General features: G+C 33.3%; 1 protein-coding gene across 1 annotated transcript in view; it reads left to right on the top strand.

The window, feature by feature from the left end:
- The window catches only part of CACNA1A (Voltage-dependent P/Q-type calcium channel subunit alpha-1A), a gene marked incomplete at its 5' end in the record, with an annotated part of 160,488 nt that overhangs the window by 115,418 nt on the left and 28,442 nt on the right, over positions 1–16,628 (top strand). The window contains 4 exons of the mRNA XM_051219135.1: positions 6,071–6,229; positions 8,880–8,963; positions 11,360–11,545; positions 14,046–14,137. Coding sequence (XP_051067429.1) covers positions 6,071–6,229; positions 8,880–8,963; positions 11,360–11,545; positions 14,046–14,137 — 521 coding nt within the window. The remainder of the gene's footprint in view (positions 1–6,070; positions 6,230–8,879; positions 8,964–11,359; positions 11,546–14,045; positions 14,138–16,628) is intronic.

Raw genomic sequence — 16,628 nt, 5'->3', positions numbered from 1 at the left:
ACTGTTCATCCCTTTGATCAGTTTTAAATGTGACTAACTTCATCTGTTAATTCAAAATGAAACATCTATTATAGATCCTTAAAGCACAGTAAAAATAAAGCTTAGAGAGTTATTATCAGATGGAGTTTTGTGGAGATTTCAGAAATTTCAATAGTCGAAATCATGAGTCACTTGACCACCATGGGCAACCTGGAAGCACTGGACAGCCTTTTCGTTCTAGTATGGGACTCCTCTGTAGTACGCATCCACGATCTCGCCCCCCACGAGATTCGAACTCAGGGTCTATCAGTCTCGCGCGCGAATGCTTAACCTCTAGATCACTGGTCCGGTAGGCATCCAACGGTGTCACTGTTTGACTTCAAACAATCTACGAAACCGCGCCACCGTCCACCATTGTGTAATAGATCCTGGGTTCGAATCTCTCGAGGTGCGGGATCGTGGGTGCGTATTACTGATGAGTCACATACTAAGACGAAACGGCCGTCCAGTGCTTCCAGGCTTTCCATGGTGGTCCAGCTTGAATTGATTCATGGTTTCAACTACTGAAATAAGAGAGTTATGTAAACAACTTCTAGGATTTTCTCTACAAAATAAAAAAGTCGATAGATAAGACTGAATTTATTATATCCCCCTAGACGTAATGAATTTTCTCCTTAATGTCCACTGCCTAGGTAACGTGCATTTCATATGCAATAAACTGACTGATAGAGTCAATTATCATGTATACGATGAATATACACTTTAAACTTCACAACGAATTTCGCAGGCAAATGGATATGGTCACAGTAAAATAATCACTGAGCCTAATCCTTGTACGTAATTTCTCGATAAAACTAGAAGATTGTCTACTTAAAATTGAAATAAACCAATTAGTATTTTATAACCACTACATAGACGACATCTTTATTGCATTTGTAAGTGTAATCCATAAGATCATTATTCCTAAAAAGACTTAACAATACTCATCCATTTATTCTTCTTTACATTAGAAGACGAACGGAATAATAACGTTGGGATATTAGATATCTTTTTAATGTAAGGATTCAATTGAATGTTAAAAAGAATTATATGCAGGAGATCATCATTATTTAGTCAATAAACTTATTTTCTATACTTCTCAGGTGCGCAATAAATCAAGCAATGGATCTAACAAATAATGCCAAACTTATTTGCTTCTATAAGACCACTGAATATATTCTAGATACTTCCTTTAACGTACTCGGTATGACTAAATAATCTAGACCGAGACAAAGTCGTAGCGAATCACAACATCTCAGAAACTTGTATTTCTGAAATTACGACAATATTATTGAACTGATGACTCAACGGGTAGGGAACGTTTTGTAAAGTTTAGATATATGTCGTATTCTACAACCCCGATTAGGACCAGAAATAAGTATATGCCTCCTTTACACTGTCTAATTTAAATGAATTAAACCATTTAGCTAACCCATGGAGTTAGTTATTTCATGTCTACAGTTAAAGAAGGTAAACACTAAATTTCTTAACATTATCCTAAATGGTTAAATAGAGAACAGTTAAGATTAGGCAACCGTTTTATACTTTCTCACTTAGTTAAAACAAAACGTCAAGTGGACATAAACAAAGCCTTTCAAATCATCAACAAGATTTCAGAAATTTAGTTCATAATTTACACGTACCTCTTTTGCATATGCTGAATCCATTGCCTTCCATCTTAACTAACCTGACCTCTTTATACATAGGAAATTTACACAACCGGTCTCCTCATATTGATCAACAAAATAAATAGTGCTAGACTAGGTTGATAATGACTAAGTATACTCTCATTGTTGCGTTTTCTTTCTCAAATCTTTCAGTCTTTTTTCGTTGCTGCATGATTGTAATATTCATTATATCTTCAAGTTACTGTAATCTATATTGGACCTCTTATTAGAATTACGTCTATTCTTTTGAATTATAATAATGAAATCTATCAATTCTATGATTTGATGCTTTAATACATTCATTTAATAATTAACACCCATAAGTACTAGTTGCTTTATTCATTCCATCTACTAATTATGCTACTACTTCCAAGTGAATTTTGTGAATATAACAACATAGCATGAATATCATAGCTTTCACAAGTATTATCCCCAGTGACTGATTACAAGACGAAGTAAATTCATTGAAATTTTAACATCGTTTTATCAAATGGATACAGAACATGAAATAGGCAAGAGTTTAGCATTGTGCACAAGGTAATAATTAGCATTTCAAAGGTTTTACATCAATGGTGGAGAAGATTTGTGGGTCAGGTGGATGACTTTGATGGAGTTTTGTTCTCTGAGCTAGATGGTTTGGTTGTGGAGCTTTCATCGTTCTTCTGTACGACGTCATCAGCACAAACTTCTATTAGCTTAGAGAATAAAATTCCATCAAAGTTTTACGTCAAGATTTATGATACATAGTTAAGGTAATCACCACTAGAATTTCCTAATCAAATGTATCTCTGTAACAAAAAAATCGTTCGTTTAGACCGTTTCATTCCCAAGCGATTCATCAAACATTATGTCACAAATATGATCATTTTAGTCGGGAAATAGTGAATGTTGACTCTTATTATTTTTTCTATTATCTTTATATTCAAACTTCTTTTACACATTATTCACATAGCTTGTTAATTATTCATTCGTCTTACTCCATACATAAATATTCCTAATAAACTATGTATGTATAATCCCATAGTATAATGATTATTATCATCAATTTTATCCAGTAATTTATATAGTTGTATTAGAATTCCATTTATTGAACTGGTTTAAATGTTCGGTACAACTATTTATATCTGTCAATGTAAATTCTAACGAGAAATTACTGTTATAACTTGTGGCCTTGTGCCTTATTAATATATAACGTAATGATACCGCCAATTAGAGAACAGTGATTTATCCACCAAAGCAATGACGCATAAACCCGTATACGAAGTCTAGAGTCCTTAACGTTCCTTCTTCCTACCTAGCCCTGACTGTTAAGTCCAAAACACCAATCTCAGCCTCCGTGATATAAATCATCTATTTCCAACATATTGGGTTTATATACAAACCAAAGAGACCACATAGTACCATAAAATAGAAAATAACATTTATACAAGTTCTAACCAAAAGTGCCTGTGATTGTGGGAGACTGTAGTTAATAAACTGGGCATAACTCAAGGACAACAAATCATATAATAATAGTCTATAGGTCAAAATAAAGCTTATAATAGGAGAAACATGTATACAATAGAAATATATGTATCGTATCGTTCCATAAATAGTTCTCAAAAGTTACCATTCATAATTCTCGTCGGGATAAAACAATTATCAATCATAAATATTTCCTCTAATTAATTTTTCATTTTATTATGACGGAAATATTCAGGTTATATAAAACTTGGCACTGAATAATAAATTGGCACTGACAGATTATTAATAGTTTTGTACTTAAAGACATTTCATCAGGTTTCAACTCATTAAGATCATTATACACTTAATTGTATTTATATGTAAACGTTTCCCCGGGGTCGACTAGCTGAAAAGACAAGGATATAGCCTTTTAAATTAATTTCAACACTTGAAGAGGTGAAATTATTATTATTATTATTATTATTATTAATTCTCCGAGTTTTAATGAGAGAAGCAATGACTTGTGCAATTCAATCATATTGGGTATGAAACAATTAGTCAACAATAGTTTTAGGAGGTATTTGCAAAATATCACAAATAGATTGGGTTCTAAGCCATTTTATGTCGACTCAGTAATCTAAATATTAACCATTTTTCCCAAAACTGATGATTATTTTCTCTATTGCCTATGAGATTTGTACACGAGTACTATTGAAGAGTCTCAAACTATCATGAAATAGTATTCCAGTACTTCCTAGTTTTCAATGTATGTCTAATTAAGGTCATTTCATGATGTAAACTATAATGTTAATACAACCAATCATAAATACCATATCCTATAAATTGACAGGTAATTTAGTTTTTGAAGAGAAAATACATCATAATAGTTAGTAACTACAAAAAACTCAAATAACTTCTCATGTTTTAATTACTTCCAGTCATTAAATGTTAATTGGTTAAACAAGAGTTAAATACTGATGAGTTTGAGACTATTTTTTTTCATCGGGAAATATAACTTCCCATCGCATTTCATTTGTCTGTTATTTTGTTTCTGGTTGTTGCTTCTTTTTTTGAAAATAAAATTAGTTGTCATGGCATATCCAACTGTATTTTTACAGAGTCTAGATGACAGATCATTTAGTATGTTAGAAAGCAAAAATAATGTTATAAACTTATATGTGATATACATCGGTAATTCATATTAGATATTTACCAGAAACACCAACTATTATGAATAATCAATAGCGAGATCGAAGGTCCTAGGTTCGAATTCCGCGAGATACTTTGTAGCTTAGTAAAATCGTGGCGGCATTTAAATAAAATGATCATAAGAAATTAAAATCACAATACAAAGAGAGAATTCATGAAATAGGTTCTTTCGTAGAATGTGGAAACCATATATTGAATAATTCATTTGCAAATTCTTCATCAATGGTCTCAAACTTCATTGTTATTACATTTACTCTCTTTTCCTATTCTCTTCAATTCGATCTTCTCAACCTTCTGGTGTCAGGCATTCCACTTCTGATTGGTGTTACATACTACTTATATCTGCTGATATAAGTAGCATACACCGCAGTACGACTGAACTTAAATGAAATTTGTTGTTTTCAGTTAGATGTATGGTCAGCATTACTTTTATTTGATATTATTCTAGAATTCATTTTGAACTTGATGGAAAAGACTTGTAGCTTAGGTAAATATTTGTTCAAATGTGAAACTTTCATTGAAATCTTTGACATTATTAGCATTTACTTCAGATAGAAAGGAGGATTATTCAACCGTTGTCAAACCATTCGTTAAGCTTGTTTACAAATTATCTTTATAGTGGAATTTGTTATTTCCATGTCTCTTTGCATTCCGCTGGTGGGTTTGTGTTTCGATAAACTCTTACTTCTAATTGACTGACTTTTACCTCACAAGTTAACAGAACAAATCTATGTCTAAATGTGGATTCGTTTTAGATTGAATTGGACAATCTACTTCTGGGAATTCTTCACCTATCTTGAAAACAAGACATGAACAATGCGAGTATTTAACAAAATTAATTACTAAACCTGTTCAATAAAAACTGTAGTGCAGTTCATTGTATCATTCGTTAAAACAAAAAAAAATATTACTGGCGAAAAATTCAGCTAGACTTTAATAGAACGCGGGTTGTTTGACAAAAAAGGTACTAAAGATAACATAAGTTGAAAATATACAACTTGATTAAATAAATAACTACGCTAATTTTCTATTATTTAAGAATGTTTTTCAAAATACTTAAACACGTTCGTCATTATGTAAAACCTATAAATTTACAAAGATAACAGTCACGGTATCTCATGAAGTGGTTGAAGGCTTAATTATACCATTGGATGCAGACTCAGTAGTTCTAATGGATAAGCGTACAATGCGAAATCTAAAGGTCTTTATTTTCATCCGTGTCGGGGTTGTAGGAATGGATCACTAAAGAATCAAGTGCTTGGAAGGGAATTTGTGGAGGTTGTAATAATTTCAATAGTTGAGATAATGAGTCAATTGAAGCTTGATCATCATGGAAAATCTGGCTCAGTGATCTAGTGATTAAGCGCTCGCGTGCGAGACTGATAGGTACTAGGTTTGAATCCCGTGATGTGGGATCGTGAATGCGCACTGCTGAGGTGTCCCACAATGGAACAAAACGGTCGTCCAGTGTTTTCAGGTTTTCATGGTGGCCTAGCTTCAACTGACACATGATCTCAACCATTGAAATCCAGTGCTTCATGGTTTATAGACATATCCGGTCTGTAATCAGTCTGTGGTGAATGAAATCTTGAAATTTATACAATCTTCAGAAACCTATTAATCGAAATATATCATAAGTCAGCATTAAAAATGTTGCAAAGCTACATAACATATTCACACTTTACTAATTAAATGATCATCCGACTTTTTGTACTTTTGGTTTCGATTAATAGTATCATCGTCAAGAACAAAAGACGTATTTTACTGCTTCCGTTGATACTGAACAACAAGCTTATCATAACTATTGTAATACACTATTGTATTTCAATTCTGCTTTCACTGTCATGTTCTCTGTGGAATGTATGTTGAAAATTATGGCTTTTGGACCAAAAGTAAGTAGTATTATATAATGTAATGTTTTCGTTTATTCTCGTCATACCTTTTTATCTTATTTAGATTAGTTCTCTTTTTTCTTAATTTTATTTTCAATGCTGGATTGTGGATCATTAAAAACTAGAAATCACTTTACAACTGTTTTGTTTTAAATTTTGAATAAATAAATGCATCTAGAAACTTATCTCCTAAAACTTAAATCTAAGACTTGTAAAGTAGAATATATGTGGAACGAGTCTGATACTTGAAGAGAATAAAATATAGTGGTTATGTGGTGTGGGTTATTATATCCACACAAGTAGTAAATAACTGTGGTCAGGCATAGAATGTATTTCAGTAAAAGGTCGATAAGGAAAGAACAGGAACGGAACCCAATTGGTATGATAACGCATGAACAATGAAATCTGAGACAATGGATTGATGTTTGCAACAGGAACAGTCAAGTTTGATATGATGGATTGATATTTTGCAAATTAACGATTTACTATATGGTTCTCAGATTTTAGTGAGATGCTCTGTAATTTCGTGTCAAATACATTCGACTGTCCCCATTTGTGTTCTTGTTCACTACAGTTACACTATATTACAAATCGATTGTTTGTGAATTGATATCTATTATCTTCCAAATCACAGGTTAGATTTTTTAAATCCTACTTATGGAGTTCGAAGGATTCTCTCATAAGAGTTCATGAACTAGAATGAGACTACTTTCAATACTGTGTGATGAGATCAAATTTTTACAGATATTTAACCGAATAGTTTTGTTTTGTCAAAAAGTGATTATTAAACAATCCATCTCATTTATAAGGGAAATACGTTTACATTTTTGATTTATGATATAAATAGAAATTACTGAGCTTTTATGAATATTTCTTGATAGATAGATGTATTCCAGGCACGATAGGTGTTATTTTAGTGAACAAGGGGTAAATGTCATTAAATTAATTGTCACTAATGCTTATTTATGCCAAGAAATCACACAAGTTTCCAAAGATGATTTTTTTCATTGAAACTAGTCATTCTGGAAATAAATATCACTATTTCCAATATTCCTCTGTATTGAACAGTGGAGTCCAATACGTATCGGGTAGAGATATGTATCCATCTCAGATAATGGATGAATGGTTGCACAGACATTCATAGATTGATTGAAGTTAGACATTAACACCGTTAGATTCCTGCTTAGTGGTCTACAGGTTAGGCATTCGAGTGCAAGATCAAAGGTACTGGGTTCGAGTTCTTTATATGCAATCACGAATGCACACTGCTGAGGCGTCCCACACTGTTGCAAAACGGCCGTCCAGATCTTTCAAGTTCTCAATGGTGGTCTAGCATCATCGAATCACTAATTTAACTATTAAAATTGTCTGAATGTGTCAAACAATTAACGGAACAATAAAACTAACACTAACATTCATTGCTTCATTTTTATTTTGTTTATTTATCTTCATTTTTATGCATGATGTGACAAATTTGATTTATGTCATACATAAAAATTGTATGTTTTCTTAAAAATCCACTGATCCAAAGAGATAAATAATGAATGAAATTTCTTCTCACACCTCAGATCCACTTAGGAATACACACAACCTGTTATCTTAACTCACTTTTCGTTTCACACCACATCTGTCATTCACACTAAAGCGAATACGTACTTTATATATTGTTAACGTGATTGGCTGACTTATTTTGTATACAGTTAACCGAAGAACTATGTACCTGTTTTGTATTCTATTGCCAAACGAAACATTGGATTAACTTCAAATTTATTCGATTAGATTTTACAAATACTTTCTTCCTCTTTAATGTCTTGAATCAACTCGGCGCTCAAATACTGTGAAACTACTAGTTCAAATTTAGATGAAAGTAATTATATATTCCTCTTTATTATTTGTACTCTAAAACAAGCTGTTTACCTATGAAAATTAGAGTCAGTATGTTAAATACGTAGACATAAATTAGTTGATCGTGTTAAACAAACAATGTCTGTTTGATTTAATAATATCAAACAAAAGTTTGATTTTATGGAGAAAACAGATTTTATTTTTTAACAGTTGAATTGGTGAATCGATGTAAGCTAGACGATCAACGAAAACGTGAAACCATTGAACGGTCGTTTTATCCTAGTATGAGACTCCTCTTCATAAATCATCCACGATCTCACACGCGGGACTCTAAAGCATCCAGTGCTTCCAGGTTTTCAATGGTGGTCTAGCTCAGATCGATTCATGAGTTGAACTATTAATATCACTACGCTCAACATAAAACCTCATTCAGATGTTTATTTGTCTTCCCTTAACTTACTAAATGCTTAAATATGCAGTAAGTTTGAATAAACATAAATAATCTAGTCAAATATCAATTGATTCGATATATATATATATATATATCGGTCCTGACGATAAGATGTCAAGTGATCGCCAGTCGGATGTCAGCAGTTTAGGAATCAACATTTGAATAATGTTCAATGTTTTCAATGTATACTACCAGGCATCACGACATCTCTAATTTTACAATTTTGTAAGTTGTACAGAGAAGGGTTTGAAATGTCTAGATGGTTGGGACAGGTGACTAAGATATTCAAGCAGGACGCTTTAATCATTTAATTATTTTAGTATCATTCGTTTAATTCATCTTTTCATTTTTCAGAATTATTTCCGTGATCGTTGGAATATTTTTGATTTTATTACAGTTATAGGAAGTATTACTGATGTATTAGTTTCTGAATTACAAGTGAGTGTATTGTTATTACGGATAAAAATGATAAATCACGTTCAGTAAATATGTGTTGTGCAACGCAGTTGATGAACTTTGAATACTCAAACTAATTGGTTGTCCTCACTTGAGTGTCCATTTACAACAGTATCACTTACACATATAAGTGTTATAGTTTGAACCCCTGTAGATAAATTGTCATAGCTGTCAACAGTTAATAACTGAAAACTTTTCACATTAGACTGTTAAATACATTCCACTTTAGTTTCGTTTTTCGATCACTGTCTCACTGAAATTATCTTCATTGACACAGATTACAAAGCTGCAGTATTCAGATTAGCTAATAACCGACAAGAGACCGGATTAGTTTTCCGATGAAACTGTAAATTAGTCTAATGGAGGGTGTTCTGGAATAGAAAGTTTTGGTATTTTACTTGGTTTTAATAAATAGATATTTTGTTTCTTTCTCCAATTCAGTGTAGTTTAATTGATAAAATCATTTCAGATACTTCACGTTTGCTGTTAAATCTTACCAACAGCTTTCATTCTTGTCAATGAGGCCGAAAGATTGATATACTAATCAGTAAATGATTACCTAGTTTTTTCATCCATATAAGTCCAGTTACATCTTCGTCAGTTTACCCTTAATAAGTAATTTTAACTATAAAATGTGTTTATTCTATTTTTTGAAATTTTAATTCCTATAACTAAGTTTTCTACGACTCTTAAAACTGGAGACATTAAATATGATTACTCTATATTTAATACTTATCGGTCAGCGACATGCTAACCAATAATGTCATCATTAATCTGTTACACATATTTTTCTTCAATCTAATCTATAACTAAACTTCATTAGTCAATACTTGTAACTGAATATTGTTTAGGTGCTATGCTTTACGGTCATTTTCTATAGTTCATAATATACAAACACTTAGTAAAACTCATATTTCAGATCAGTCAATTAAATAAAAATCTTTTTTCATCAAGTGTTAATTGCATCGAAATGCTCTGGTACGTCCAATGGTAGGGAGAGTCAGCTCTCCTTCACGAAATGCTCTCACATAGCCAAGAGTATACAACCACTGCCAGGAAAGTCCGACACACTGCCTTCTCGCAGTGGGGGTGTTGTTTGCAAAATTGAGAGGACGAAAAGCGAATATGTGACGCTTTAACAGGGCTGGTGAAAATGGAGAGTCCACCTAAGGGAGTTAGATACCCCTCATTCCAAACCAGTGATGAACATGAGTACCAGGATCCTAAGGAAACGAATGGAATATGAACCTATTGTTGCTCACCGGCTACCATGGAACTGCATCTCCTTACGTTACTCCATTGCCCCGTAGATTATACGTTTAAGTCAAAGGCTCGGGGTGTGAGCCCCTAAGAAATCTGTCTCGGTTTGAGCGCCTAGACAATATCCCAGTTCCCACAAAAGTCATTCGATTTTTGTGGCGCATATATATTCGGTGCCCTCTTGTCAGTCAATCAGTCAGTAACAACGTAGAACTTCGAACGTATGTACATCAGTTGGAGTTGCCATACCATATTAGCACAGAGATGCAGTTGTCGATCCAAATCCTGTAGTGGTAGAGATAGTAAGAGTATAAGCAGTAATCGGAAAGATTAAGATTTGAAGATGCTATTCAATGAGTATAATACAGTGAAATAAATTTGGAAAGAGGAAAAAAAGGGACATGAAGAATACAGGATATTCGAACTTGGGAGAACACAAAGAGTGGATGCACCTGCGCCATTGCAAACAATTTTGACCCATGTTATTCAAGGTCTCTAACCATCGGTTGCTATCGTCTCGGGGATCCCAACCAGTTAGTCCACACATACCAACATGGCTCGGTCCACTTGTCAGCGACTTCATGGATTTGTACCATGTTTTGTTCTGGCCGCCCCTAGATTTCTTTCAACCTCTTCCTATACCAGAAAACAACGCAGTCGCGGCAGTCAGTGGTTGGTCATACGTAACACGTGTGCCAGCCATCTCAACTGATGAAGCTTCACCACTTCATCAATCGATTTGCCATCCTTACCTAGTAACCGTTTCCTAACAATTGCGTTACTTACTCGGTGGTCCCAGGATATACGACCAATGCTTTGAAAACACCTATGATCAAATACTGGTAACCTACGAATATCCTTTACTCTTACCGGCCATGTTTCACAGCCGTAAAGTAGGACTGAACGAACTGCTGTGCAGTAAACCCGTCCTTTGGTTGGTAGACGGATATCTCGTTTACGCCATAAATGACGCAAGTTGGTAAAAGCTAGTCGAACCTTCTGTATCCGTGCTGAGATTTCGTCACACACCAGACCACGAGGGCTGGTTACTAAGTTGAATTTTGTTTTAAACAATTACTTGAATATCCCATTTTGTTTTGCTTTACTTTTTTTTTTAGGAATCAGCATTTTTGAGTTTAGGATTTCTACGTCTTTTTCGTGCAGCACGTTTAATTAAATTATTACGTCAGGGTTATAGTATACGTATTATTTTATGGACATTTATTCAATCAATTAAAGCATTACCATATGTTTGTTTACTGATTACAATGTTATTTTTTATCTACTGTATTGTTGGTATGCAGGTATGATATATAGTACCAATTATTATTATTCATATTATCATTGTTATATATATATATATATATATATATATATATATATATATATATATATATATATATATATTGTAACATAGATAGTGTTAAGCCTGAAACATGTAAAATAATTAGCGTAAACCTGATAGAATGCTCGAAATGTATAATACTTAATTTGTTTAGGCTTGATTCTGTTTCCGTTAGAATTAAATCTGAAAAATCTGTTTGGAATAAGAGTGAATTAACAAAACGATGATATAATATATAGCTTTGCATACGTTGTTGAATTTCATAGTTTATATCATAGATCAATAGTGATTAGACAAACGTTGAAAACCAGAAAGCAATGGAAGCTTTTTTTGTCATAGAATGCGGTTACTCCACAATCCACATCCACAACCTCATGAGGGGTTGGACCAAGGGTATTAAGATCTCTCTGTGACTGAAAATTTCAAGCTAATAATGTGGCTTCCAATGAATGAATTTCTAGCTGAGAATAATTTTCGGTGTTTCGTAACCATTTTTTATTGCACCCGATGGGTAACTAACCCAACTAGTCAAAGTTTGTATATACGTTAGACACTTAAGAAAAGATTTTCATCTGCTCCTTTCTCTATAGCTTATAAATGTGGTACTTTAAGTTTGGTAGTTTATTAAATTACTCTAGTATTTACATTATTGTTTAGATATATCGCGGGTTAACATTAACACATATAATTGAATCAAGTTTACCAGAACTAATTAATATATTATTCCAATACAAACAGCTTAATCACACATTGACCTTGCAACCAGAGATGGATTATGGATAGCAGTGGAATCCAGGACTCACATTTCACTCCATTTTTGGACTCGTCAGTTGGGTGTACCGGCATCCCACAGTTGATGTCCATTCTGGATATCGAACTAAGAACCATTCTCTTTAAACGACATTACGTTATTAACTTGGCTACTTAGTCCAGATAACCACTAGCTTGTGCAATCGGGTGAAGTATTATTTCATTTATGTATCGGATGTTCGAATCTTTCCATTGATGTTTAGGACTGAAATTGATCAGTCTCATATTGGCGCATATGCATCCTACGTGGATTGCGCCGATAATGCCTGCAGTCACAAGCGATGACGTTTGAAGCGAACGTTATCGGATTTAAGTCCCTGAGTGAATACAGGTACATTCTGTTGATGAGTCCCAAAGTATGACGAAATGCATGTCCTGTATTCCTCTGTTACCCACCATCCATCTCTTTTTATAATGCTTGTGTTTTATGACAATGTCGAGACAATCTGCACACAATGTACTTAAGGCAATATTGGACTGATCAATTACAGTCATAATCTTTAATAGGAAGACTCAAACAACTAATACAAAAATGAATTAACACATTAACTTGTTTAGAGATTTATGTTATGAAAAACATTAGGTCAACCAGTCATACTGGAAGATAAGGAAAAATAGATATTTCACTGATTAAAATCGTGAGTCAATTGAAACTAGACCACCATGGAAAACCTGGAGGCACTGGACGGCTGTTTCGCCCTAGTATGGGACTCCTCAGCAGTGCGCATCCACGATCTCGCCCCTCGAGAGATTCGAACCCAAGACTTATCAGTCTCGCACGCCAGGCGCTTAACCAACTAGACCACCGAGCCGGTATCTAATGGTGTTAATATTTAACCTCAACCAATCCACGAAGTTGCGCCACCGTACACCATTTTAATCAGTGAGCTGATATCTCACAACAGACCTGGTTGAACTCCACTGGTTACAGCTTCTCACTAAAACTCCAGGAGTATCTCTTGAAGTCAGTCACTAGTGAGCAGATAATTATTATCAGAAGGGGTTTTGTGAAGATTTTAGAAATTGCACTGATTGAAATCATGAGACTGATAGGTCCTGAGTTCGAATATCGCGGGGACGGGATCGTGGATGCACACTACAGAAGAGTCCCATACTAAGACGGAACGGCCGTCCAATGGTTCCAGGTTTTCCATGTTAGTCTAGCTTCAATTGACTCATGATTTCAATCAGTGAAATTCCTAAAACTCTCCACAAAACCCCTTCTGATAAAAATAGATACATTAAGATAACTAATATAAATCATATTCCTCTAGGTAATATACTAGATATTTCCAGTGTAGATTCAATGTGAGAACAAATTTTTTCCAAATGCATATGAAACGTTTGAATCTCCATATATTCAAGCTTTTAATGAACCAATAGTATACAACTGCTAGGTACTTTTAAATAACATTTCATATGAATGATTTTACTATCAATAATATATATATATATATATATATATATATATATATATATATATATATGATCTATTCCAATCAGGCATTACATAATAGATTAAGATGTTTGTTATGGTTATATTCCTATCAATGACTTAGAATTTTATTCAATATCTTACATTAATTCATACAAAGTTAAAAGGTACACATTTAAAATAATCAACATAATTCATTTCTTTGTTTTAAAAGGTTTTTGGTAATATTAAAACAGATCCACATTCTCAATTAAATAATCATAATAATTTTCAAACATTTGGAGATGGGATACTTTTACTATTTAGGTGAGTATATTTCTATTTTATTATTGTTTTTGTTTTGTTTTGTTTCATATAAAATCAGTTTAATTTAGATAAAGAGAGAATTCATTCATTCATTATTTACTTACGAATGTGGCATAGACTGCCAACCAATATTCTTCAATTTATTCTGTCCTAGGGCATTCTTTTCTGGCTCTATCTAATTATTATTTATTCTTATATCTGTCTCCATTTCTTGGTGTCATGTGTTTTTTTGGTCTTCCACTTCTCTTTTGATCTTGGGGATTCCAAATGAGGACTTGTCTTGTGACGTATTTGGGTGCTTTCCTAAATGCGTATCCAATCTACTTCCAGCGCCTCTTCTTGATTTCTTCCTTCACTACATTGTTGGGTACATATATTCACATACCCAACAATGATGTTTAATTAAAATGAAAAATAAGTTTCAGTTGGTTAGCAACAATTTAAAAAATATCATATAAATAATAAAAATGAGTAAAAAGTGTTTCCTGTTTTGTCAGAGATTAAAATTGTAGGATCAACAATGAGTAGAAAATTTTTGTTTTTTATTAAAGTGAATATTTAGTGGTCTGCAAAAATTTTCTGGTTTTCTTCTCTTCTTATAGTAAATCATAATTTTCTAGGTTGCTGGAATTTTGATTTGCTTATTAATTAGTTTTATCCGTATGAGGTTGGGGAAATTATTAAGTTTTTGATTGAGATACTGAATCAATTAATGTTAGGCGAATATTAAAAAACTGGAAGATCTGGACGGCCGTTTCTCAATAATGTAGGATTCCTCAGCAGTGTGCATCTATGATCCCGCAATTGGGCCCCGAACTCAGAAACTTCGGTCTCTGTACACCACTAAGTCGGAATCCAACGGGGTTAATGCCTAACCTCAATCAATCCATGATCTTGTGCAACCCTTCACTCATTGTGTGAGGTGGATACATGCCTCTACCCGATACAGATTGGACTCCACTGTTCATTGCTTCTCACTAGAACTCCAGGAAATCATCTTGAAGCCAGTAACTATTGAGCACTAGTGATAAGTTGTCATCAATGCAATTCAATGATCATTGTGTCATATCGTAGAATTTATAGATTCTGCTTAACCTAAACTATTTTATTTCTATTAAATAGTTATATATTATGTTAGACGAAAAATTTCAAGGTTCAAAAATTGTCATACTGTAGTGAACGAGAACACAAGTGGGAACAATCAAATTTATTTGAATACAAAATTACTTAACCCATTAGTAAAATCTTTAAACCATACAGTAAATACTTCATTTGCAAAATGTCAATCAATCACCTCTGACTTTACCATTTTTCTTTCGTTTCCACAGCAATCTTTCTCTTTTCTTCAATCTTCTTAACCTTCTGACATCAGGCATTTCATTGTCGACTGATGATACATACTTCTTATATCTATCGATATCAATAGCACACGCTACATTACCACAATAAATATTTTGTAAATAAACTAAGGATTAAATATTTTTTCAGACTCAAAAGTACATTTTTTTTTCTCATAAAAAGAAATTTCTGTTTTTCTTACTAACCATTTCGATGATAAAACTGAGAATATTCTAGACAAATTTAATTTGCATTTTATTAGTTACTTGACAACAAGTAAATAAAAGGATAATGATTGTATTGGTTCTTCTAGTGTTATCTTTAATCTAATCTACTCAAGGGATTCCATTTACCAGTAGTATTGACACTTGTTATGTCTTCTTTTTTGTTTTCAATGGTTGAGAAACAAAAGCGTTTTCATCAAAACCGAAAGAAAAATTTGTTTTTCCGACTGTGGTTATTATTTATTTTGTTTATGAAGTTTTAGATTTCTTTGAATTATCAAATGTTTGCGTGAATATTCAAAATCTTTACACGTGACCTATAGTTTTGTACTTTAATGATAACATGATAATATATTCGTTTTGAAATCACACACATAAAAAATCCATTTCTTTATTGTGAGACGGATTGTTTTCCCGCTTAAAATTTGTATGTACTATGATTTGAAATTTTTATAAATTGTCAGCATATTTCTTTCTAGTATGGGACTGATCATCAGTGCGCACCCACGATCCCTCCCTGCGAGATTCGAACTCAGGACCTATCGACTCCGTGAGCGAGCGCTTAACCTCTGAACCACTGAGTTGACATCTAACGGCGTAAATGTCTAACTTCGATCGATCCACGACATCGTGCCACCGTCCACCATGGTCTTCAGTGAGTTACTATCTCATAACAGATACGGTTAGACTCCACTGGTCACGGCTTCTCACTAGAACTTCATAAAATAACTGTTGAGGCCAGTTACTAGTGAGCACATAGTGATTATTACCAGAAGGGGGTTTTGTGGCAATTTTAGTAACTTAATAGTTGAATTCACTAGTCAATTAAAGCTAGACCATCTTGGAAAACCTGGAAGCACTGGATAGCCGTTTTGTCCTAGTATGGAACTCATGAATTCAATTATTAAATTACTAAAATTTCCAAAAAA

This window comes from Schistosoma haematobium, chromosome 2 (genome assembly GCF_000699445.3).
Source record: "Schistosoma haematobium chromosome 2, whole genome shotgun sequence".
Lineage (NCBI taxonomy): Eukaryota > Metazoa > Platyhelminthes > Trematoda > Strigeidida > Schistosomatidae > Schistosoma > Schistosoma haematobium.
This window is presented reverse-complemented; position numbering and strand designations above follow the sequence as displayed.